The 26896-nt window shown below is 40.5% G+C and overlaps 2 protein-coding genes across 4 annotated transcripts in view; both read left to right on the top strand.

The window, feature by feature from the left end:
* Nucleotides 1-12415: 12415 nt before the first annotated feature.
* Nucleotides 12416-18770, top strand: myclb (MYCL proto-oncogene, bHLH transcription factor b). The gene is made up of 3 exons (XM_041967159.1): nt 12416-12686; nt 13368-14060; nt 15632-18770. Exons 2-3 carry the CDS (start codon nt 13436-13438, stop codon nt 16429-16431), a joined length of 1425 nt encoding a protein of 474 aa, XP_041823093.1. The 5' UTR covers nt 12416-12686; nt 13368-13435; the 3' UTR covers nt 16432-18770.
* A 552-nt stretch (nt 18771-19322) lies between these two features.
* trit1 (tRNA isopentenyltransferase 1) overlaps nt 19323-26896 on the top strand; it is a 49827-nt gene continuing 42253 nt past the window's right edge. Inside the window, exon 1 of one of the 3 annotated variants that reach the window (XM_041966980.1) lies at nt 19323-19529. In XM_041966980.1, the coding sequence (XP_041822914.1) occupies nt 19371-19529 (159 nt within the window). In that variant the 5' untranslated portion in view covers nt 19323-19370. The remainder of the gene's footprint in view (nt 19530-26896) is intronic. The other 2 variants (XM_041966979.1, XM_041966978.1) reach the window with 2 other exon arrangements.

Here is a 26896-nt window from a genome sequence, read left to right as displayed (position 1 = left end):
CAACAGAATTGTGACATTGACAAGATGTCATGTGATCCATTGCTTACTAAAATAAAGTGTTTAGTGCAGCTTTAACTGAATCGTTTCTACCAGTTTAGACTGTAGCATATCTTGTGCTCACTCTATAAATTCTTCCAGGAGAAGCTACAAAAGGAAAATTTGTGCTAGGTCTTTGGCAGAACTGTGATTAATGTGCTGAAGCGATTCAAGCATTGTACTAAGAGACAATGCAAACTACCGAGGAGGTCCATGATGAGAGTCTGATTTTAAAGAAACACATGAGCTCGGTCTTGAATGAATAAATCCTGTCTTCGAATGTGATGATGATTTAAAAGGACAATGGACAGATCTCTCCCTCCTCATTCAACACCTTTCATTCTCCAACACTACCTGACACAGATGCCTCTCTCTCTGTGTTTAATGTTGACAACCCAGAGTCACAGTCCCCTCCTGTGACCTCTTTGCAGGGGCTTTTGCATGTGTGGGAATGTGATTTGTGTACCCCCTCTGCATTTGAGTGCTCATCGGTACATTGCCACACATCCCTGCATTACATGCCCACCCAGCTCAGGTCAAGTGTTAAGCTATCACTCCTGTAGGTGTTTTAAAATTTAATATGCACACTAGTTATATCAGCCTCAAGATTTAGACTTTATATATCCCCCCCTTATTTGTTTGAATATCTTTAGATTGCAGTACATATGATAGAAATAGGGTATCTTGCCAAACATATAGACTCTAATTAGTCACTTTACCATCTGCTGACTCTACTTTAGTTGTTAACCCCCCATAGAGTAGCGGACTCCTCCAGCTTACCCTTCCCCATTGTGCACAAAGCAAAGTGTGGGGTTTAAAAATGTTACACACTGATACAGAGAATATCTTTTTCATGGTAGCAGCTGCAAACCTCTGCATTCAACAGATGCAATGCATAGCTACATCCATTAAGTGTGTTTTAATTGCTGCCTGGTAAATTTAAGGGCAATGTTCACACACTTTTCAGCTCTTGTTTGGTTTTACCCGACCCCTAAAGGCAGGCATCCAGCTTTTTAGCAGCTAATTGCTCCACCATGTTTACCATCTGGTTGCTGAATTTAAACACCATTTGGTCCTTTTCAGGTATGTGAACAATTTAAGATGTGTATTAGAGAACTAATAAGTAAAGCTAGAGCATCTAATAAAAGATGTTCTCCTCAGCTTGAAACAAAGCCAGGAGTGAAATGAAGCAAAGCTACATGGAGCTGATGAACTGCAGAGTCAGGCGATAAGTCTCTAATTGTTTGTTTCTAGCAGCCCCTCCTTCACTTTACATGTCAACATTTGCCTCATTTTAAAGATCACTTGTCGTTGAACAGGAAGAAGGATGAGAATGGATTTTTTTTTTCCAGCAGTCCAAACTCATGCAGGTCAATGGAGCCAGTGTTGTTGATGGTCTTTGGGCTTTAGGTATCTGTACTTAGACTCTATAGCCCATTTGGCTTCAACCAGGGAAGATTTCTAACATACATGCTGAAAAGGTCATCAGTCAATTCCACAACATTCATTATACTTGAAAGATACTTTTGTCCAGGCTGCTGTTTTGACAGCTGTTCTCTACTGAAGTGAATTTATGTTTGTACAAATGCCAGCTACATGCACTGCTCTGTCAGCCTGTCAAGGTTGCATCTTCTGCACTCAAAACTCATCTGAAGACTTCATTCTCATCGGTATGCAGAGGACAGACTCAGGACTGCAGATACAGCATGCTTATACTTGTCTATATGTTCTTTTTAAACCAGCACAACACTCACCACAGTGTACACAGTTTTATTGTTTACTGTGAAAGCTATTTAACGTCTTCTGGCCAAGAAGTTGTGCAGTTGGATGGTAGAAAAAAAAAAATCAGAAAAATGATAAAAAGCAGACAAAACAGAGTCTCTGTCCTTTATTTTTTTTTCCTTTTCTGTCTTTTCTTTTTTTCAGTTACTGCATTTCCGACTTCAAGGCCAGCGAACCATTCAGACAATAGTTCCCACCACTACATTTCTCATGACTGAACAATATGTTTCAATCTGTTGCAGAGTACAGTGTGAGATTCATATTTTCAAAAAAATTGCAGACAGAAATATTGTATTTTGTTCAATAAATTTGAAGGTTTTATAACCCTGACACCAAATATGTTGTAGTATTGTAAGATAAAAATCAAATGTAATATTTTTCAGATCATTTAGACCCTACATTTATTTAATAATGGTCATTTTCTCTCTAATAATTGTGCAAAGGAAACATATTTAATTACTTTTTCTTTTAAAATGCTGATCTGAATTTAATAACAGCAAAGGGAAGGAAACAGGGAATGTTTTTTGATGTCAAAGAAACGTTTGTGTTTTGTCCCCTGAAACAAACTTGTTGAGGGATTTTGTATCAGAAGACGATCACAGAAAGGTTGAGTCTATTAAAATCATGTTGAAGAGGAGGTCATTACTCTTACTGACTTACTTCAATAATTTAAGAAACTTGCTTTAACGCAAAATTACTGATGTGGGAGATTTTTCATCTATTGTTCATAATTTATAAAAACCATTAAAAACTGGAGGCACCTCAGTAGTGAAAGACCATGAACTTTGGGTTCCAAGGTAGCAAGAAAAACTTCTATTTACCTTGCATGAGAAAAAAGATGCTGCTGCTTTCTGTCTGCCTGAGAGGAAAGTACCAACATTTCTACTCTGTGATCAAAAGAAGCCATTCTTTTTAGATACTGGAGATGCTGCATCATTTGTGTTGAAAATGAAAAAGAAAATCTGACCTTTCTGCACAGTTCAAACCCAACATGTTTGATTTTAACACCCACTTTTGCAAATTGCTATTGCATTTTTTATTTATTTATTTATTTTTTTTGTGGAACTTTACGCCATTACTGGCTTGTTGTCAGAAATTCTCTGCTTCTCCAGACTCAGGGTTCATTAAGTGCTGCCTACAGCAGGTAGGACTCTGCATGACCCCTTTAAGCCAGATGCTGCACAAACACTGCTGATCTTCTCCGCTTGTTCTCCAATCTTCAGGCCAGGGCCAGCTCCTGATTCTTGTCTTAAAAGTGGCTTCTAAGGTTAAAGGAGGTTGCCAGTTTTTTTTCAATACGCCTTAATGGCTTGTCAGCAAGAGACTGTTAGAGCTGCCAATGGATTAAGACGAGACCAACTTGTGGCTTAGCAGACCTCTGGCCTTTCTTTTTCCTTCTTTTGGATCAGGACAGTGACTGTTTTTAACTTTTCCCAATTGCTGAATGCTGACATGCCAACAGGAACATCCGATTGTGGTTCTCAAGGGCTGCTGCAGGGTGAATTTATACACCCAATTCAAATAAAATGGATCTTCTCAAAAAACTTGTGCTTGTGTTTGTGCCCAATAATTTGAGCCAGATACATGTTACATGTTAGATCGGGGGTGTCGAAAGTTGGTCCTCGAGGGCCGATGTCCTGCAGATTTTCCAGTGTTTCCTGCTTTAACACACCTGACTCAAATAAAGTAGATCCAACAGCCTAAGTTTTGCACAATGACTCACCAGTTTGAGTCAGGTGGTTATGGAGCAGGGACACATCAAAAACCTGAGCTGGACACCACTGTGTAGATGTAGTAACAAAATTAACTTTTAAATTTATTTTTTGTACGTCTTTGCCTGTAGGTGTCTGGTTTGTCAGCCCAAGAAATGATTCATGTAACAACATATCACCTTTATGAGGGTGCAACAACGGGTTTGACCAACAGAATCAGCAGTGGGCAAAGGTAACATATCAGGGTGAACCACAAACTGAGTTAAATAGGGAAGCATTAGCTCCTACTCCAATATTAAGACCAGCTGGCATGTTACCAATGCTTAAGATGGTTACAACCACGTTTAAAAGCAGGGATTCTGAGATTAGCCTTGGGAAATGGAAACAAAACATCCTAACAACCTTTGCTTTGCATGGGATCACTGCAGAATTAGGCCAGAGTTAATAGATTATTCTGTAGCACAATTCCAAACATAAAAAAGGGAATAAAAGTGAGATGTGAACTTTACCCCCAGACAATGGTTCATAATACTGCAGAGTTATTTTAGAATGAGTTAGGCACCACCAGTACAAGTCTTGATTATTTCAGCAAAGCAATGCCCAAATAATCAAGCCCTGCAACACCAGTGCAAGAGACAATCACAATGAAAAATATTGAAGCATTATTGAAATCAATAATACACCAGATTAGGCCATAAACAGCATTTAATATAAACCAAGCAAAAGGAAAATGTCATTGTATTTGTTTATGTGTGCGTAAATGTTGGATTTTCTATACTCCTGTGCTGATCCAGTGTGTTTGTGTATGCTTCAGTACCTCAAGAATACTCAGAAATGCTGCCCTGCCAAAATTCTGTTATGTAATTGCATCATTTCTTCACGTTTATTCCTGTGAAATCTCTTTCACCCCGTTAAATCTTTCTTTCTCTCTCCTGTCTCTCACTCTCTAACCCTCATTCCCCTGATGGATATTTTCCACTCATTTCTTCCTCAGTAAAACTCATTCTTTCCTCCATTTCTTAATTTATTACTTTATCTAGCATTTTCTCCCACATCCCCTCTTCTTCTTTCATTCTCTTGCACACACTTATTCCCATGTTTTTCAACACACCCTTTTTTTCTTTTTTTTTTTTTGTGTGTGTTTATACTCATACCCTCTCCATACCTCTGTCTCTCCGGGGTACGGTCTGTGCTGACAGCCTGTTCCTCCTGAATTGATTTCTACCAAGAACACATTAAAAGTCACTGAAGAAAGAAGAAGAGCAGCGGAGAATCAACTGCATGTCAATCAGTCCTGATGGATGGATGGATGCTTGTGTTTAATTTGGGATGCTACTCACTGAGTTCATGACAACAAACGCAGATGAAGGATAGATTTACCTGTTTAGATGTTACGGTGACCAGGTTGTTACATGTGAAAGCACTTTTAGTATATAGCCATGTCCTTATGAGGCTGAATGGATTTCCTGCCACCTTGATGCTTTTTCTGTAACTGCAAATCATTAGCTGTACTGTGATTCCACTAAAATCAATGTCTCATTTGATTACACACGGCTGTTGTTTTTGCACAGATACAATTATATAGGGACTGTCATGGAAACATGGTGGACACCCAGAGACAAATAAATAAGATATACTACAATTTACTGTGAGAGGGGGTAAAAATTGATGGGAGGCTGTATTTCATGCTTTGATTTTCCAGTTAAAATAAAAACTTCTCCCTGGACATTACTGGAAAGCCCATAAAGAAACATTTGAAAGCTTTTGCTTCAAATCCTAATCAAATATATCACATATATCATGGAATATTTACAGTTAAATAAGCAACAAGTAATAGCAAGAAGTGGCTACCAATTTAAACAACGTATTGTGTTGGATTCTGTTTTGTGCATTTTTTAATATACTCTCAGAAAATCATGCAAATGTCACAAAATGTGACCTACTGACTCATATCAAAGGACATAACTTGTTTTTTTTTTTTCTGCATATAGAGGACATACTGCTCTGGTAATGCATAGGAACACTTTGTAACTGGTGAAAAATTGCAGAATAAGAAGAGTTGAAGGATTTACTGATTGACAATGTGCATAACTGTCATAAAGATGACCACAGTTTGTTGACTGTCAGCCTGGTTTAGTCCATTTTCTTGTCACATGTGCAGCTTTCGCTCCAGAAATCTAGCATCCTTGTCCTCCCAGTTCCCTGATTAAATTTACTGAAGTGTGCAAACCTAGCAGCTCATTTTCTGAAGCATATACTGCAAATGTGTGAGTGTGTGCTGGTAAGAGATACAGCTTCGTATTCTTCCCCTGGCCTGTTTGCTGCTCTTTGTTTACTCCTTGCTGTTGCTGGCACTTTGACAGACATGCTGTATTTCATCTGCTATTCCCATCTTGTTGTAAAAGAAACCATCTCCAGTGTCCTTTTTGCATCACTTCCTGCCTCTTGTGTGCTCGAGACAGAAATTCCCCCAAACTCCCACCATGACTATTTCACCTATGAGAGCACATCCTCAGCAGAAAATCTCTGGCTGTTACCTGAGTCTGTGAACAGCAACTGTTTGAAACTGCCTGGATCAATATGCCCATGCACTGACTTTGCTGTTTGGTTAGGTGATGAGGTTCAAAGGTCGTTTGGTGAAAAAATAAACAGACATTTAAAACTACAATAGAACAAGAACTAGTGTTTAATGACGATCTTCTGCCTAAGTTTCTGTTGGAGCTGGTTGAGTTGTAGGTTTCCATCTACCAAATAAACAATATTTTTCAATTTAGAAGAATCCTACAAAAACAGATGGTGTGTGAATTGTTTAATGTTAGGTTTTACTTTTGGTTTTGGCTTGATGTGTTTTGGTCTGAGTTGCTGCTGCTCATGTGTAACATCCAATGGTTTCCTAAAGCTACGTCTTTTAGAATAACATTACATAACTTTCCAACCTTAAAACGCTGCACAATGACATTCGTTATGTACATTCCTGGAGCCAACATTGCCTTGCAGCATCCTGAGCTAGAGAAACTGAACTTCACAACTTTTTTTTCCTGCCCTGGGCATCAAATGACAGCTACATTTTGCTTTATGGCTTTATTGGAGGAAGAAAAGAAAAGAAAGAGAGAAAACAAAAGTCAACATTGGACTGACTTTTACTGGCTGGAGAGAACTCAGAGAAAAGACAAGATGCAAGACAGATTCTGGATTAGCTGGATAGTGGTGGGAACTACTAGCTCCCAGTTCAAGAATCTGCCAAAGTACAGTAGTGCTGCTTTAAGTATAAAAAAATTAAAACTTAAAAAAAAAAAAAATCCAAAGTAGCTAAGGTTGGAAAACATCATTCCCTAAAGTAGACTCTTTCACAATCTCTGTGACATGGGTGAGGAGGGTGATGAGTTTCACCCTACATTCCTACATAAAGACAAACAGAAAATGCACAATTTATGTTCATGAGGACAGATCCAAGAATTTTTTCCACTGCAAGTTTAATACATTACGACGTGACCGGGATGTGTTTTTTTTAAATGCAGGGTTGTGAAAGGGTGCATTCAAACTAAAGTCTGGCCTTTTCCTAGTCCATCAGCATCAGTGGGTAATAGCAAAACTAAACAGACCTGGAATCAGCTGCTCATGCTGGAGGGACAAAGGAGAACTCGGTTAAAAACAAATTAAAAAAAGTCCTGTAATATATTCCACCGCTTCTCTCACTTACTGCATCTCTTTTTCACCAGGCACTTTTGCATGTCTCAAAAGCTCTTTGTGTTTAAAATATAGGCACCAAAATGCACCTTGTGCATGTCACAAAACACCAGTGGTCATGCTTTGGTTTAGAGTAATGTGAAATCTTACTTTTTACCCCAGTAGTTGACAAATCTGGTAAACCGATTCTTCAGTGGCATCTTTAACCTTAAAATGATGTGCATGGGTTTACAGCCATTTCCATGTTGCTTCTGCAAAGCTGTGTAAAAGAGTGTGCTGCAGGTTTTAGATACATTTCCCTTAGGCCATCAACATATCACTATTTCAGTTTAGATGAAGGTTTTGTGTTATTTGTCAAAGCTAAATGTCCTGTAGATTTAATTCAGATTTTTGTGTGTACTCATGTGACATAATCTTTTCCCATCTGAGCAATTTCCTCATCAAACTGAAAAAAAAGCTAAAGGAAAATCTCAAATACTGATATCCCTTCTGGGAAATACTGGAAGCTGTTTTAACTGTAGAACTGTATAATAACCTGGTTGTATCCTGGTATCTGATTATTTAAAAGAAAGAAAAAAGGATTTGAAAGCCTGAGTTTTAGACAAACTGGGCTTTGTTAACAAAAAAGAGGTGACAGAAATAAAAGAAACAGTTGTGTAAATGTATTGTATGTGTACACAACATAATGAGCATCTGCACTGAAAGGCAATCTTCTTGCTTACCGTGTATGTGTCATCAGGAGGTCAGCACCATCCAGTGGGTAGCAGCTGTCCTTTTTCTTCTCCGTTCCCCCAGATTACATGAACTGAACCCCGTGGACACCACAGCTGCCACAGAAGAACTGATGGGTGGGTCCCAGACTAGGTGTTCATTGATTAGTCTGGAAGGTCAGAGTCGAGCGGAGTGGGGGAAGGTTGGAGGAATTACGGGAAGAGTGACCTATAGCTGGGTGGAGGTGATGTTAAATTACAGTCTCCTCTCTCCTTCATTCCTGGCCATTATTCGCTTCCTCTGGCTTCATCTCTTTTTTGGCTTTGAGAACTGTTCTTCCTTCCTTGCTATTTTAGATAAATAGCAATAAATTTAGGGCAAATATGCCCATGCATGCTGTAAATCTGAGGACATGTCTAACACCGGTGTATGCAAGCTCTTTTCTTAACCATATCCCTCTACATGGCTACTTCTCTTGTTGGATTCATTTCAATAATCTACAATATGATTAAGTCCCGTTTTTTTTTTCTGCTGCCGCAGTGGCAATCAGTGAGGCTTTATCTAAATCTTCAAACTCTTGACAAATTGTGCTGCCCTTTAATTCTCTTGGAATTCAAATGGAGAGAGCTGAAGTTACAGATGATGAAGTGAAGTTTTGTCATAGCTGCTGCCTGTTAAAGCAGTAGTTCAATATTGGTGATAAATATGTTTATATACTCTTTCATTGCATCGTTCCCAGAAATCCAGACTGAAATATTACCCTGTTAAATGTAAGGTAGCTAGATTTTCTACTTCCATACCTCCATTTTCAGACTGTTTTCTCTACTCCTTAAATCCTTGAGGAACATTTTCTGGTATAATGCTTCCTTGTGCGGCTACACAACACATTTACATGACATCAGGAAACATAATCGAATTGTTGTACTAAGCAGATTAAAATCAGACTATTAAAATAAGTGTAAATATTGTAGGAGCCTAAATGCAAGTTTTAGTTAAGTTATGGTTAAAGTTATTTTGTTAAAGATTTCATGCATGTTTTCAGAGTATTTTATATATAGGTGTTTTGTAATTCAAGCTAAAAACAAGAAAAATGCTTTATTTAATTACGGCATGGATAACTTTGTAACTTCGAAGAGGATATTGTGGCTCTAAGATGATTTGCATATTTGGTTGGTTGGGCAGGCTAACAAGGGGTGGGGCTGGGACCTGATCAAACAACACAGTCAGGCAAGCCTGGAGTAGAGCCACACAGTTTTTTGACCTCTCTTACTCTCATTTCATGGCATTATGTTTTATTTATTTTATTTTCCATACTATAGAGAACTAATGGACCATTTTTTTTTGTGAAGTTTTAAAGTAAACTGTTCGACTGAATACGAAAGATCTTGTGGAGTTTTTGTTTTTTACAAGTGACACGTGGATGAAAGCAAGGGTCAGAGCATCAAACTAAGGCTTTACAAAAAGGAAGATACAAATATGTTGGTCTGACTGAATTTATCAAAGTTAGATTAACACACCTAGATAATGCTGTTGGGGCTCAAACAACTAATCTATATGCACATTTGGAATTGCTAAGGGGATGTAAGTAAGCTTTACATTTTCCAACTCAGGATTTGATCCAGAAGTAGGTGAAAAAGCTGGTAACAACTCAGAGTAGCCATAAAAGATGGCATACATCTCTTTTGTTGTACCAGTGTGTTGCCAGCTAAACCAATCACTGCAGATATGATCGTTTTCCTTTTCATACTACTTTTTGAGCCAGCAATGCTGTTGCTTCCCGTCCATGGGCAAGCAGTCAGTACAGAACATTGGTGTGGATGATGCTCTCTTTCAGTTAATCAATCTTTTTTTATAAAGCACTTTTTAAAGCAGAATGGAAATACATTATATAAAAAAATGCTAAAAACTAATCAAAAGAACAAGTTGGCGATGATTGTAAAATGCTTTAAATCTGTTAAATAATGACAAGAAATAGTTCAAACCAGTTTAGATTAATTTAAAAAAAGCAGAAACAGTTCATGAAATTATAAATACACTCTCTCATAGAGGTAAGTTTTAAGCCTAGCCTTACAGTCAAGCTGACAGTGTTTCTTACATAGACCAGCTGCTGGTTCCACAGGAGAAGAACCTGTAAACTAAAGGTTTTGCCTCCTATTCTGGAATAAGAGATTTTGAAACAACTAGTAAACCAGTGGTTCTTGAGCTAAGAACTCTGATGGCATTGTTGGAAACCAGAAGATCAAATTTTATTTAATAAAAAGGGAGCAATGCCATTTGGGGTTTTCTGGACTTAACTGGGAATGAACAGGGTAAAATCCTGAAGGTACCAGTCAGCACTACAGCAGCAGAATTTTAAGACCCACAGCTATGACTTCTGATTTATCTGAATTCAGGAATAGGAAATTACTGGACAGCCATGCTTTTTTTTCCCCATTAAATTAAGTTTATTCTCATAACAAGTGTGCATGTTATTCTCCTGTTCCTTGTCTTTTTAGTTGTTTCTCTCAATGGAGATTAATACAGGTGTGGTCAGTGCTGACAGTCTGCAGACGAAGCCGTTGGAAACTGTGAACGTCATTTAGTTATACTTCAGTCAATATATTGATTTACTTTCTCTAGTGCACTGGATATTATTCCAAGTTAAAAGGCCTAGTTGAGCTACAACATAACTGTATCTTGACTTAAATGCACATGTAAAGATACTGAGTATGATATATTTTGAATTAAATTAATTTTTCTACCCACCGTTTCATCCTGACTTTATTTTCTTGAGTGTTGTTTCTCACCTCCTTGTTTTTCCCCATCATAACCTCAGGGGCAGTATTTAACAAGCTTTTACTTAGAAGCTGAACAGTTTTTCCAGGTTTAACGCTAAGCTAAGGAAACCCTTTTTATGTAAAGCTGCTCCATGGTACCACTACTGCTGTATGTTTAAATGAGTGAATACATATCAACATCATGTCCCCACTCTGGGAGAAGATACCACTTAATTGGCAACTGTTGAGTGATAATGTCTCAGTGGACCTTTAAGACTTTATCCAACTTTTTTTACATTATATGAACTGGTGGTTTTAAAAGACAAATGAGATCGGAGCTTTCACCTCCAGTTTTCATGCTAATAAGGTTGGCTGAACCATTAGGGAATAACTGTAAATTAATTCTATCCCTGTGAAGCTTCAACAAAGAACATCCAAGTCAGGATTTATATTTTGTCAGTCATAATCATATTTACACATCAATTACATGTTGGCTTTTGTATGTTGATCTGTTTGTACAGGCAAAAAAACAAAAAAAAAAAAAAAAAAACTGACCCACAGCGACACTCTCACTTATTTTATCCAAGCAGACATTTCTTTGTACATTTGAAGGAGCTGGATCTTGCACTTATTCACTTTTGATGATTAATTCAAAGAAAGGGAGCAGATTAAGAATTTCAAAGTGTGAAACAAGGCAGAAGGGCTGAGAGGAATGAGTTGAAAGTCAGCAAGAGTCAGAGGGATCAGGACCAGGACAGTCTGAGGGAGAGTAAGTGATGTGGGGGGGTTGAACTGAAAGATTGCTGCTTCTGTTTCACCAGTCTGTTTGTTCTGTGACTTAGTAGAGTCTCTCCTGGGAAACACAGGATATAATTCTCTAAAGTCTCCACACTTCTTGTAGGGTTAAGATCTTTTTGATCGGGTGGTGGTGGGGGCTTGGAATAAAAGAACAAAACTGAGGAGAAAAGGATGGAGGATGAGTGACAGCGGACGGAAAAATAGGGAGGAGATGGGGTCAGAGTTTGATGAGGTTGACAGATGAGGATTTCACGCTGTCTGCTTCACCGTCAGGCTGGAGAGAGAACTCCACAGGAGCAGTTATGATAAGGATGTTTCCTCCTCCTCCTCCTTATCATCATCATCTTCAGCACTGCCATGAGGGTTTTTGCTGCACAGTTTCATGACCCCAAAAAGGCATCAGTGTGTTGGTTTCATGTGGCAAGAAAAATCAGCATCAGCAGTTGTTGGAGCTTGTGTGCAGCTGTTGAGAAGACATGCACACACACACGCCCACACACCCACCCACACACACACACACATTCAAACACACACATAGAGCATAGCTTCCATATTGACCCTCTCAGAGGGAGGGCTCTCCATCACAAGCATGATATTGATTACAGAGACTATGAGATGCATTGGGTGACACCAGATACTGCAGCCATATGTCCACATGAAATTAATGTGACCATCAGCCACACACACAGTTAATTTTCTTTGCATGCTGCACGATGATTCCACACAGGTGCTCCACAAATTTGCACAAACCTGTCTAAACGCATAGGCAGTTGCATCCATTATGTCTGCAAAAGGATTCCAAAAGCATCACACTGTCATATTATGAAAGTAGCGTCATGTAACCCTCCCCTAACTCTGCAGCGTGTTTTGAGCATGCTGCACCTTTAAACAGCAGGCGTGGCTCTACTACTACGACCCGCCTTTTATGCATAATAGCCACTTCTCCTTCCCCTGGATCATATAGTGCGAGAGCCTGCAAAGAAAGTAACCACAGCCAAAGCTCATCCGCCCCCCTCGAGCGGTGGGACTGCGATCAAACGGACTCATTAACCTCAGCGGTTATTCGTGTCCAGACAAAATAAATAAATAAATTAGGAAAAAAAAAAAAAAGCAAACGGGGTAGCGGAGAGGAGAGGAGCTCGCATTTAAAGCAGGATTGCTACTGAAATTAGGTACAGTGGATCTATGAAGACGCAGACAGCAGGTAAGACTTTTTCTATTTCACAGCGGCTCATCTCTTGACCATGCGACACCCAAGTCTGGGGATATTTTAATAGCGTAGAGAAAGCAAACGCTTAAAGTTTGAGGGTTTCTTTTTTTTCTAGCTTTCCGGCGCGCCTGCCGCTTAATTAACTGATCCGAGCTTTTCAGTCGCAGCTGAGTTCTCTGAGCTTGATAAGGAGCCCAACCGAGGACGAGCCCCAGATAAACTACTTTACATGCAGCTCCTCGGTCCGAATGGCTACCTGTCTATCCAATTAATGGGTTTCAGCCCAATTTAATCAGTCTTATTTCTGATGAGGAGTCACTGGAACCCCCCTCCTGACCCTCCTGCTGCTCCTCTGGCTCTCTGTCACACTAGTAAAGCAGTGTTATGTAATGAAACGGCGTTGCGAAACTTGAACTTACCAGCAGCAACACTAGTTTTTTTTTTTTACCCGACATACATGCAATAAATTAAATAAAACGCTAATCCCTGCAGTGATTTTAATTGGCTGCTGATTTGTTAGGAATTTAGTTTGGTTTTTCTTGCCCTGAGATGCAGATGAGATGAGTAAACTAATTATTCAGCATCCTGACGCATGCAAAATAGCTGCGTTCTCCATGGCCACAAAAATCAACCACTTCTGGTTCTGATTCAACTGTTGACTCTATCCCTTCACAGACCGAAGCAACAGGGAGTGATTCACCCCCTCCCCTCCATACACGCACACCTCCACGCCTGCAGCCCCCATGCCGGGCATTAGCTCCACCGCGCCTCGTTATGAAAGCTGGGACATGGACCACCTGGACCACTACCAGCATTACTTCTACGACGACCACGACCCGGACGAGGATTTCTTCAAGTCTACAGCGCCCAGTGAGGACATATGGAAGAAATTTGAGCTGGTACCGACCCCGCCCATGTCCCCTATCCGGGCGGTGGAAGGGTCGGGGAAGGTCGGGCTCCTGTACCCGTCACTCGGGGACAAGCTGGAGTGGGTGTCCCAGTTCTTGGGGCAGGATGACGAACATCAGCAGCAACAACAGGACCTGCCCTGCAAGCTGGCGACTACCGGGGACTCCTTCGGGAACCTGAGCTCCATCATTATCCAGGACTGCATGTGGAGCTGCTTCTCTGCCGGACAGCAGCTGGAGAGAGTTGTAGGGGAGCGCTGCGCTTCTTTTCCCGGGACGGGGGCGACTGGTAAAGTCACTGCCGGGCCTCCTTTCACTTCACCGGGGAGGGCAATCGGTGCTCATGCCGACACGTCGGCTTCAGAGTGCGTGGACCCAGCTGCGGTGCTCACTTTCCCGTTAACCGGCGGATGCAAGAAACAAGTGTCCTCTGGCTCAGAGTCACACACCGACTCATCAGGTCAGTAACAAATAGACTTCCCCCCTTTTTTAAGCTTGTCTGAGTGGAAGTAAGCTTTGACTTTTCCTCAATGGAAATATGGTATTTTCACATTTTTTTTGTCTTTTATTCTTAAAAAAACCCACTTTCATTAAATGTAGCCTATTTGGATCAATCTGGTATAAATGTCTTTATTTAAAGGTTTGTTGCACTTGAAATACCCTGTTGGTTTTCACTTACTGATTTGTTCATATTTTTACTTTGGCTGTTTCTTGTGTGGCAGTAATAGTTGGCATGGCTCCTGACTGCATTGCGTTACCTTGGTGCATACAACACATGCTTGAAGCCCAGAGAGCGACACACCCACTGTAACATCTGCTGCTTGGCAGGGCTCCAGCAGGCCAGCTGCTCCCTCTCCCTGCTCCTCTAGTCTGACTTATGAAAATGATATCATCTCCACTTTAACTCTGCTTGCTTCTGACACAAATGCATAAAATAAGGAGTATGAGTTTGGCTATTCTCAACTTTATGTAACAGGAAGGGGAACCTCCGCTTCTATTATGTCTAGCCTAAATTTTTCCCTTAACTCAAGGCCTACTTTTTCCATCCCCACCTCCCAGAACCCCTCTGACTGAGTTTGCTATGTAGGCTGCCATGTGATGCTGAGCTTGGACCATACATAATGGTGTGTGGAATGTCACAAAGGGAACTTGTTGCTGCATTCCTCCGCTCAACAGGCTGTGGGGCCAATTGTGTCAGTGGGTGGATTTGGTCCGAGCCAGCCTGGACTGTGAATAGAGTGGGATTAGCCATTTAGGATTTTGGTTAGGCATAAGTTTGAAAGAGTATCTCACTACATTTACAAGGGATAACATAAGCTATTATAGGAAATGTTTAAATTAAAGGAGCTATATAGATTTTTTTTTCTGTTTGTCTTGTGACACAAGAATGCTGTTGGAGATTAACAGACAATCACTCTAAAGATAGTCTTGTTTTCTTTTCAATGAGATTTATTATTTTGAGCTGCTGAATTGGCACAAGTGCAAAGTGTTTTTGATTCACAAAAAAAGTGTAGAACATCTTCAGAGTCCTTCCAGTTGGTGGGAATCAAATCAATGACTGTTCCTCATGTTTTAAAATGCTGTTTGCACTCCAGTAAACAGAGAGCCAAACTGTTTTTAAAAGTGAGCTGAGCTGAATATTCACCAGCTTGTTTTAACAAGCTGAGGAATTGTCTATTTTGCACCTGAGTGCTTCTTTATCTAAACCCCTCCTCTCCACCCATCATCCTCCCTCTGCTCTGAACACATGAATGAAAAGAGGGAATTTCCACACCATGTGGAAGCTGACCAAAAGCATTGATGCTTCAGGGTGTTTGGGAGAAAGTGTGTGTATGTTATGCAGCGAGTAATGGATGATGGATGTTTTGTGAGGTTGTGTGAAGGGCATTTTTGCAGAAGTTAATTGGCTTAAAGTGGCAAAGGTCAGGGTGAGTGTGATGGGAGGAGATTCACTTCGGCTCCCATTTGTGGGCTAAACCATGTTCCTGTTTGTAAACATATAAATTAGATGAGATTTTATTTCTCTTTCAGATGATGAAGATGACAAAGATGAAGATGATGAGGAGATTGATGTGGTGACGGTGGAGCACAAACAGCAGCAGCAGCAGAGGAAGCCTCGTAGGCTGGTCAACACCCGCAAGCCGGTGACGATAACTGTGCGAGCTGACCCCCATGATCCCGGCATGAAGCGTTTCCATATTTCTATCCACCAGCAGCAGCACAACTACGCCGCCCCCTCCCCAGACACTCTGCCGGTGGTTTCTGAGCCGCCCCGGAAGAGAGTTCGCCACGAGGCCTTGGCCCCCTCATCTCAGCCTCAGCAGAACTCTCATTACCACCAGCCTCGGCCCGGCCACGCCCCTCTGAACTTGGACAGCAGAAAATCCCACTTGACTGTGGCAGGCCTCAGGTCAGAGTCTCCTAACCTCAGCGCCTCCTCTCCTACCTCCTCCACGTTGCCTTCATCTCCACCTTCCTCCTATTCCTCTTCGTCCTCAACCCACCACCTCCAAAGCTCGCCCTCAAAGCCCCCGTCGCACCTCTCCAGCCCCCAGTCATCAGACTGCGAGGACACGGACAAACGCAAGGCACACAACTTCCTGGAGCGCAAGCGGAGGAACGACCTTCGCTCGCGCTTCCTGTCGCTGCGGGACGAGATCCCGGGCTTAGCGGACTGCCCCAAAACTCCTAAGGTGGCCATTCTGACTCGAGCCACGGAGTACCTGCAGCAGCTGCATGCCAGCGAGAGGCAGAAGGCCCAGGAGAGGAAGCAGCTGAAAGCCAGACAGCTGCAGCTGCTGCAGAGGCTGGCGCAGCTCAAACGATGCTGAACTGCTGCATCAGCTGTCGCCTCAGACTCTTAGAACTGAATGGGACTACATGAAGGAGAAAAAAAACACTAATGTTCACTTTGAGTTGATCACGCTGGAATATTGCGGGTGGATTATATTTAGTTTTTTTTCCCATTATATTTGCTATGTTTGTGTTTTGCACATTAGCTTCTGAGTGATTGACAAGCCGTCAGGACGGCAAGCTGTGGACTGATATTGCAAGGCATCTTACGGGCAGATAAATATGTCCATGGTCATAACTGGTAAAATGGTAAAACTGTTATCCCATGAAAAATATTAAGATTATTGCCTGCTGCAGGAAAGCCTGCTGAGAACACAGCAGTGTTTATTTGGTAAACTTCAACAGTGCTGTTAACTGCTGCCCTTTATTGTAATGGGGGGGCTTGTTGTGCTTGCACAGCTGTGATGTCTCCCCTGAAGCCTCTTTGTGACCCCCCCGCCCTCCTCCTAAAAATCTAATCTCGTTTACTGCCCCTTGCTTTTTAGAGCTTGGCATACAACTTCTAAATTTCAAGTTTAGCCTTTACACATTTCCTTCAGGACACCCCCCCCCCCCCCCCTCCTCCTCCTCTTTTCTGTCCTCTTTCCTGATCACCAGTTGATAAGCCAGCATGAGACACGGGACAGTAATGTTACAGCTGGAGGGATGTCATCGATCCGCATGTCTTGTAAAGATGAGGTTAAGTTTTAGCTTCTGTGCCTGCAACTTCCAGTCAAGTGTTTTATTCCTGTACTGGCACTGTGCTTTCAGTAATAACCTGTTTGTGTAGCGGTATTTGGATGGAGGACAGTTAAACAAAACAAAAAACAAATATAGAATATAGTCTTGCAGGCATTTAAGCTTTAAATAAAATGCAAAAACACTCAATTATTTACCAGATTTATCTCTTATTATTATTGTGCCATTGAGACCAGCCAAAAAGGTGAATGTGTTCTTCAGTTATTTCACTTAAATCTGGGTTTTTAGCACCATTAAAAATTGCATCTTTTGCTTGAAACTGACTGAGTTCCAACTGTATTTCATTCATCGTTACTGTCTAATTATGTGTGTTTGTTTTGCATTTGATGTAATGCCTTTAGAAGCCTTTCAATGTATCTCAACAATCCAGTTGGATGTTCTGTATATGGATTCTTCCCCTTTTACTGTACAGTCCCCTTCCACACCAAAACCAGAGCTGTCTAAAATCCTCATCCTAGTTTTTGTTTGGCCCCCCATCCTTACACATGGGGCTCAAGCTTGCTGGCTTTTCAAAGATGACTCAAAGCTTCTATTTTTGTTAATAAAATGATTATAAAAAAAGAGTTAAAATAAAACACTTTTGAACATTGATCACACTAGCCACTTTGTCACAATGTTTTTGTTTCCTTTTGCAAAGCATTTTTGTTTTGTCTTTGGATTTTTTCTTTATTTTTACAAGTCAGAATTAGCAAAAGTTTTATACTATATATTTTCCTACAGTTGTTTTAGTGTGAGCTGATGACTTTTTTTATGGTAGTAGGCAGGGCTTTATTGGTGGTTACCTGCTGAAGATTGGCATGTTTGGTTTACTGTCTGGTGTAGAGGACATCCGAACAGTCCTGTAATCAATCCAATCACTGTAGTCATAGTGCTGTTTTAGATCTAATGTGGAGGGGGTGGGGATTTAAGAGGATCTACCGATTTAAAGTTTGTCTGTGTGTGTATATCCTTTAGTGACCTTAATGTTAATGCCTTTTTTTTTTTTTTTTTTCGTTCTGCAAGCCCGGTGTTCCCCATCCTCTCACAAGCCATGCAACAGAACATTGTAGCCCTCTAGTACTGTAAATGACCAGTAGCATGCCCTGCTTTATTAGCACTCAGGAAAGTCTGTGAACTCTGTAGCTTCTGTCATGTGCTGGAGGAAAAAAAAAAGCCCCTTCCCTGTTATAACATGCTGTATGGGTAAGATGACCTTGAAGATTATAAGATTAATGATGAACAAAAGGAAGAAAAATATGTTGGCTGTTTATCTATTCCTACTTCAGCAATGCTAATTGATTCAGCACAAACCACCAGTTGGCCTGATTGGTTCTTAATTTTAATTTTTTTCACAGGGGGTGTACCCGCAGCAGCGGTTCTTAACTGTTTTTTTTTTTTTTTTTTTTGTATTTGTCACTGGTCTCTGCTGTGACACAGTTATGGTGGCAATGGACATTGCTTAGCCTAATTTGGTAATTTTAGAGCCTTGTCTCAGCACTTTTGTTTTCTTCACTGTACCTCAAGCTTCTATGTATAAAATGCATAGTGGGTGGATAACCTTCTATGTAAAAAATAATAAATGCCAATGGTGTGAAATCAATTGACTTGTCTGTCTTTGAGATGTATCAGAGTATTATTGGGTTACTATGCGTTCTATTAAATGCATTTATTTGAATGAACGCACATCTCCCTCCCCCATTCATTATTGTTTCTCTGTAGTCTCCAAGGTAACTGATCCTGGCATCTTTTACCATGGCAACGCGCATCTTACCTCCATTCAGCAGCGCTTTGATAGTTTCCATAGAAACGATACCAACTGTGCGGGAAAATGTCACCTTAAAGCATTTAATAAACATGTGACCACAGTCATGTGTGCGCAAATGCATCATGCAGTCTGTTACGAAGCCTGTTTATTTGCCGATTAAATTTCTTACTGAACCTTAACTAAAGCCGGTTACTGCTAGGTTAAATCAACCGAAATATATATATATATATATATATATATATATATATATATATATATATATATATATATATATATATATATATATATATAATGGGTAGGTTACACATGAGCACCAAAGAACCAACGGTGCCAAAACAATGGATGCCCGTTGCCTGACAACAGAACCCACCTCTCACGTCTACGCCACCTGCGCATGCGCGGAGATGTCAGCAGGGCACCGAGAAGCAAAGCGTCATGGCGGCGTCCACACTTGGATTACAGCGTGCCTTACGAAGAGCTATGGTCCCGTCTTTGGTGGTGATTTTGGGAGCTACCGGCACCGGCAAATCCAAGCTGGCTATCGAGATCGGAAAACGGCTCCAGGGAGAAATAATCAGCGCAGATTCCATGCAGGTACGAGATGCGTTAACTCATGGAAATGCATTGAAAGTCCTTGACAGGACAGCCATTATGCTTCAGATAACACTCGAGTTGTCGGAATAATTCTCTGTAAAATAATCCATTCTTTGTTTTTTATTACAATTTACCCAGATTCAAGTGCAAAGAAGCTATCCGCACTGAGGTTGGTGTTGGCAACTCGTTAAATACGCAAATGTCTCATTTTACAGCTGCAGACAGAAGCGTTAGCAAGACAACATTTCGTAGTGTGAAAATGAGAGTACATTTATTTGATAATCTTACTTTTCCTGCCTCAGTAATAACAAGAATTATGTGTCCAACATGAAATTCCATCTTCGACTCGTTAAAAAAAGCATATATATGCAGATATTTTATTATGCATGTGATATATTAGCTTTAGCCCGAACAGTATGTTTGGAAAAAACCCCTGCATTAGCAACGCACATATATGACACGGTAGGGTTAAAAGGAATTAAATCAGACATGAATCTCAGTAAAATAAACTTGATTTTATGCATGCAAGAAAACGTGAGTGTCTCACTACCAAATAAATGAACGATTGGCTGGTTGGTAGTCTGCTGAAACAATAGTGGGCGTCTGTACGTACAGTACTAAAAGACACCTCAGAACTTATTGCGTAAAAGCGAAATCAGTTTTTAATGCCTTGCTTTCTCATATAGGTGCATCCTAATTCCTTTAACGTCATTGAAGAGCAGCATAATAAAGTTCTGATTCTCACTGTGGCTAAAACACAAACAATACACCTAAAATGGCCAATGACATTCATTAGACAACGAATAATTGTAGAGCTAACTTAGATGGAGAAGCCAGTTCATTTGACATATAAATAGTGTCGTACTTAAATGTAAATGTTAGGGGACCTTGAAGTGTGGACTTAACATGGACAAAAATCAGTTACTTTTCTCGTTTTGAGTGAGAATTATGATCAGTAGCTATATGATAGATATCCACATCTTACTAAAGATGCTTGCTTGTGCTACTGAGAAGCTCAAATGATCTCCTTAAGGTAAACACAGAAATTGCATGCAAAGCACAAGCACTTGTCTGTTACCTCCATTTGCCTCCTTCCTGAATCAATCCCAGATGTATTCTTCTGCACAGAACCGTCTTTTTACATGTGTGGGAATGTGGATAGTTTATCATTTAACACGTTACAAGCAGTAAGGTGTCCGCAGACTTGATAAATTGTTTTGTGTATATATATATTTCCAGACTGCTAGGTTAAAATGCAAGCCATATCCCCAAGTACAGTTGTATTTACCTAATTAACAGTCTCACTGGTTGTATAATGTTTTTCCATTTGAATTTGTGGGAGGTAAAACTCATTACTCATTACTTGTTTTGTATATTTGGGATTACTCTCCTGTGTTGATGCGATACAGTTCCTTAAATCCAGCATCTTCAGCTCTTTGCAAAAGTTTTACTTGCCAGCAGTGCATTGAGTGCAGAAACAGTTCTGAGGTACTGATGCCATCTTCACTGTACCTTCATCTTTCCAGTCTCACCTTCCATTTAATTTACTGTCGAGCCTCCATCTTGAGTCATCTGTGTAATACACCACTGCATGCAACTGCTGGGTCTCCTGAAAGTCAGTTGATATAATATAGTTTGCAAAAATGACTATGCTAAATGGCGGATTTCTGCCTTTATTTTCATTTATTTAAATAATCTTTATTATGCTAAGAAAGAACATGAATCGTTGTTTCAGGTGTAATTTTACAAAATGTATGCATGATCTCTGAGCACTTAAAAGGGCTCCCAAGATACACTTTTCTCGTGTTAAGAAGGAAAGAAGGATGGAGAAAACCAAGCATTTTTTGGAAAACTGTAGTGATGACTTAGAGCTGACTGACTTATACATAATATGATGTTTAAAAACTTGCACAAATAATGGACTTACTAGGGAAAAGCTTAAAGAGTGAATGTGGTTACTGTTCACTGCAAAACCAGTCAATATCTTAACTGTATCCTGCGTTTACAAAGGACAATGTGAAGCTCAGTCATTCTGCTCTCTGTGAACAGTATGTCCTTGTTTTATTCATGTTGTGTTGTTAATTTTGAGGCTGGCTTGGTTTACACCCGTAGTTCTCAAACTTTTCCTGGCATCCCTTCAGAGGCTCAACAGAGGACTTTTAGCTATGAGCTTTGGTTAATTAGGTAACGGCCAGCCAGGAAGTGGTTACAGGAAGTTTACAGGAAACATGTGGAAGCCAGTGTCATCTGTGGTGACGGAGAGATGGCTCTGTGTGTCTGTGGAAATGGCGTCACTGGAAAAACTCTCACGCTAGTCTCTTTCGCTCTCCGCTCTCTCAGCCCCTTCCAGCCCTGCCTTTTGGTTCTCAGGCTCTGTTGCCACAGCAACCAGGGAGTGCACACACGAAGAGAAAGTTTGGGTACCAGTTGGAGCGGGGGTCACGTCAGAGCACAGTGTGTACACACAAACCCAGAAACAAACACAATATTTCCAGTTAGTCACATCTGTCAGCGACGATTTGAGCGCATCCTTCATCATCTTCCAGCCTCAGCATCACCTACCCTCCCCCCCTCTCCTTGGTTTACAATTGTCCTTGAGTGTGTCTGTCCCTGTGCAGAGGGGCCTTCTCCAGCAGTCACCTGGTAATGGGTAAACTGGGTTATTCTAATAGCATTTCCGCCCAGAATATCTCCACGACCAGCAGCTCTGGTGGAGAGAAAACAGTGGCCTAGTTAGACCGCGGCAGCCCCAGCCACAGTCTCCACAATCCCTGGCCTTGTTGCTACCCTCCCGTTAGTGTGCATCACAGCAATAGAAAGGAGCAGAGACATGCAGACATGAAGTTGGTGAGAAAGAGACTGCTTATGTGAGAATGGGGCTGTGTATAGGCTAGAGCTGGCCTGTGTTGTCTTTGGGATAGGAAACAGTCTGGTCTTGTTTGTGAGAAAGCAGCATTGTGCTGAGCTGGTGCATATTCAGCACCGTGCTACGCCAGCCCAGCAGCTGATAGTGAATGGGTATGCTGTGGCCACTGGGAAGTGTCTATTGTCCTGTTGAGAATTGGTTCCCACACTCCCTAACACTCCTATTGTGTTATCGTCATCCCCCTCACTCTCTCCCTGCCCCTGGCCCATGCCCCCAACCCACAGTTCATTGGACATGCAGAGGGATATTATTCACTCATTAAATGAACATGCTATCTATGGCACACACACAAGCGCCTCGCTGTACTGTCAATGAAGGGGGACATTGCCAAATGGCTTAAATCCGGGGTTCCCAAAGTGTAGTCCAGGGACCAGCAGGAATGAACAGTATCTGAAAGTGATGTCCTTTAGAAACATTGAAAGTCCATCAGAGAGATGGATCTGGACCTTCAGTTGATCAATCTACTGTTCACTGAAGACTCATCACAAATGGTTTCCATGGAAGGGTGGCTGTCAAGAAGCCATTCTTGAAGAAAGGAATCGGGGAGAAAAGGCTGAGTTATACCAAATGATACAAGAATGGACTGAAAATAACTGGCAACCGGTCTGATGGAGTGATGAATCCTCCCTGGACCCCAAAACTCAACAATATTAAAGCAGCGTAGGATCATCCTGACAAAGAATAGAAAAAAAGGCAGGAAAGATCTAAAGAAGGACGTTGGAAAGCCCTTCATAAAGCCTGGAGAACTATTCCTGATGACTATTTAAATAACTCACAAACTTATGTAAAGAAGGTTCAGACTGTGATGAAGAATAAAGGTGCTCATACCAAATAATGACTTACAAGCTCGTTAGAATTGTACAAGCTCTGTCTTTTGCCTTATGGAATGTATTTTCTATTTATATTTGTATATGTTTCAGTAAATTACAACATACATCCAGTTTTCCTGAAAATATCTAAAAAAATTTTTAAAAAAGAGGTTAATAGTCCAAAACAGTCTAAACTTTACTAAATTTATCCAACATTGGTGCTCATTCGCATTTAATTTCTAGAAATCCCATTTATCATACTGCATGCATAAAATGAACCAGACCATTCCTTTTTCTTTCTTACACTCTGCCTTTTTAGGCCGTTAATTCAAACATGGTGTACTGAAAGAGGTCTTCACCTCCTTAGATCGAGCTGTTTAAATCGTTCATCCCCTAATTTAAAAGATGCCAATTTGTACCCCCTCTATTGTAGTGCTGAGCCTTTTCTACCTCAGGGAATATATTAAAGTGGATGTCTGTGGTGTACAGCTTGGATCAGTGTCAAACCACTTACAGCTGCTCTTAAATGATGACTTTCCCCAGCTTCAAAGAGCATTTGACAGTCCTAGGACTCATCTAGGTGCTGGAGTGCTGTGAGCTTTCTGCTTTGATGTGAATGAAAGTAGGCAATTTTCAAGGCAGAGCGCTTGTTACAAGAAGTTTCCAGTCAGAGTGGATGAATGTATCTGCAAGCATATAAAACAGATTGCTGTTGCTGTTTAAAGTGCAGAAGATGAAGGATTTGATTGGTCAAATCAGGCTCCTGATGAGCTGTAACAGAGACTTTTATTATTCTCCTGAGGGGAGGGGGGTAATTTATCAAGGCATCGCTTTCTGACAGCACTTTGCAGGATGTTATTTGTTATAAGAAACAGGTGACATGGGTGTTGGCAGTAAATAAGTTGACTGAGTGATTCATGTGAGTAGCGCTCAGAACAGTGTAGCTTGAAGCGGTGATAATCGTTATGAATGCTTTGCGTGCTGCGTTCTATCAGTGAGGTGTTGTGTGGAGTTATTATTCCTTCATTTGTCAGCATCACTGTTCAGACTGTCCGGGCTTTTATTCATCACAGTGTTTTTTTTTCTCCCTGTAAAGCACTTTGTAAGTATGACAAATGCAACCAACTTTTACTTCATTACTAAGCTGGTGGTTCTAAAAAAGACCAGCCTGTCTTTACATGTTTTAATGTGGGTGATGAAGAGGAGGCTCTTCACGATGCACTCTGATATTCAGGCACCCTTCCCAGTTTTTGTCAGTGAAAACGTAAAAAAATGCGAACCAACCTGTCCCATCCTGAGCCAAAACCCCTTGGTGATAACATGGCTTTAGAGGTGCTCTCTGTCTTTACAGCTGGAGGTGAGGTTTGTGCACAGCACCTTGTGAAAAATGTTCACCTCTTTTGCCATTTTTATACAACCTGAAATTAAGATAGATTTTTGCATGGTTTGAGTCTCGTGATGAACATAACTACTACTTAAATAAGCAAAAATATTTTAATTATTGAAGAAAACAAGAAAAAAATATTGAGAAAAAATAAGTCAGTGCTGGGAAACAATAAAATTTTTTAATTTTAATTAATCGCATTAAATGTTGCGATTTATCACAATTATTCCCGTTGTTACGTGAATTGTTTTCCTTAAAAAAAAAAAGAAAAAGATCTACTGCTATATGAAGAAATTTGTAGTAAATTTTGGTTTACGGAGGTGCAAGTGGCTCTCTGGACTTTCCAAAATGGCTTTTAATACAATGTTTTTAGATATAGATATAATAAGTGTAGGTTTTAGCAATTTTTAATTTTTTTCATGAAATAATTGCATTGAATTTCCACAACATAATGATACTAAAAGTACTGGTATGTCTGTTGTTTTTTTTAAACATCTTTTTTCACAAATATCTACAACCCATAGAAGAAAGTCTGTCTATCCTCTTTTTGCAAAAGTATGTTTTTCTTTATTTTAAAACCTAAAAATAGTAATAATGATGTTATTCTTAAAAAATGACAACCAATATCCTATAGCTGATGTTTATTAAAAAAAAAAGGTCTTTTTTCCAAAGGTCTTGTAACAAACAAATTTTATTTAGCTGGGATGGGGGAAAAATGGATGTTTGGATTGTAAAGGTTGCAGACCCCTGCAATAAACACATACTTATTTAGCAGCAGTTTTCTCTTTAAACAGCAACAGTTAAAATATTTCTTAATATATATAAAATCAAATATTTGTGACAAAGGAGGAGGCAAAAAGGAGAAAAAGTCAGCAGGATGAATTTAAAGCTGTGAAGCTGTTTCCTTCTAAACACCGAAGGAACAATATGTGTTGAATATCAGCATCAGGTGAACAGGCAGAAAGCAGGCTCACAGCTTCTCGAAGGTGAGGAGAGATAAATATTCACAATATGCACAATAACGTCCATCCATGCACCTCTATTGGTTCATTATCCAGATTTCCTGCCTATAAATTCTGTAACTTTGCATTATTAGTTTGACTGTTTAGCTTCACCTCTTGTGCCTGCACCCTCTGCTACCGGGAGTTAAGGCGGATTTATGCTTGGGCGGCGTCTGAGTGCGGTCGTTTACGGCGTAGCTGACGCTGATGAGTTTACTTTCGCACTCGAGTGTAGGGGGTACACATAGTTTGGTGTTGTGTTGCAGTTTCTCCTCCTGATCTGAAGGTGGCAGCAGGGGTGGCATCAGCCGGTAAACTCACCAGGTTGGAGTTCTTTTGATGGTTCACTTCAGTTCGGTGGGTATTTTCTGTTTTAAAACAACAGTATGGTTCAGCGTCTTTATTAGCTTGTGGGGGAAAACAAAGAAATAATTCTATCAGCCTCTCATCAACTTGATCCACTGGTTATTGTTTTTAAAAACAGTGGTTAACACACAAATTCAGTGAGAAGAGCCAGATATCCGGCAACACTTGATCCCAAACTGACCAATCACAAGGGAGTACCTCCGCGTAACCGTCATCAGGGGTGCACGTCAGGTCTGGAAGAGATGCGCGTTAAGCCTTTGCGGAGCAACGCTGAGCCTATGGCGGTGACGCAGACGTTGCACAACCATAAATTCGCCTTTAAGGGGATAACATCAGGTTTTACAGGTGTAACTTCAGGTCTGTAAATGTAGCCATAAACGTGTGGTATTCACAGAAAGTCCAGAATCTCAGCTAACAGCTCAGCAAAACCATTTCTGTCACCAACAAACACAATTCAAAAATCCAAAACAATATGTAAATATAAATTATAAGGATGGACAAACAACTCCTCTACTAAAAACTCACATCTCACAGAGTCCAAAACTGTAAATTTCATCTCGCTATGACCAAGATTCACTGAACCAGAGGCCAAAGAAGGCCCGATTTATGCTTCATGTTTGTAAAAACCGTTGCTATCTTGGCTCAAAATTTATATCCACCAGGATAAAACTCCGTTTAGTTAAAAAAAAAAAAAAAAATCAATCACAATTTTTTTTTACCCATTTGCATAGGTCTTGACAGACAAAAAGAAATGTTGGTTCTTTTTTCTTCTTTCTTGAGGGCAAGACAGAAAACACCTCTTTATTTTAATAAACCCACTGTCTGCTGATTACATCAGATGCACCACTGCAGCAGGATAAGACATGGAGGACGAGGTATTA

Source organism: Melanotaenia boesemani, chromosome 17 (genome assembly GCF_017639745.1).
Source record: "Melanotaenia boesemani isolate fMelBoe1 chromosome 17, fMelBoe1.pri, whole genome shotgun sequence".
NCBI lineage: Eukaryota > Metazoa > Chordata > Actinopteri > Atheriniformes > Melanotaeniidae > Melanotaenia > Melanotaenia boesemani.
Note: the sequence above shows the minus strand (reverse complement) of the source record. Positions and strands in the feature narration are given on the sequence as shown.

What these genes read in the sequence shown, in the direction of transcription:
- myclb (XM_041967159.1), top strand. Translation starts at nt 13,436, where the DNA reads ATGCCGGGCATTAGCTCCACCGCGCCTCGTTATGAAAGCTGGGACATG. An exon ending in GTCACACACCGACTCATCAG is followed by an intron (nt 14,061 to 15,631) that starts GTCAGTAACAAA and finishes TTTCTCTTTCAG; the next exon opens with ATGATGAAGATGACAAAGAT.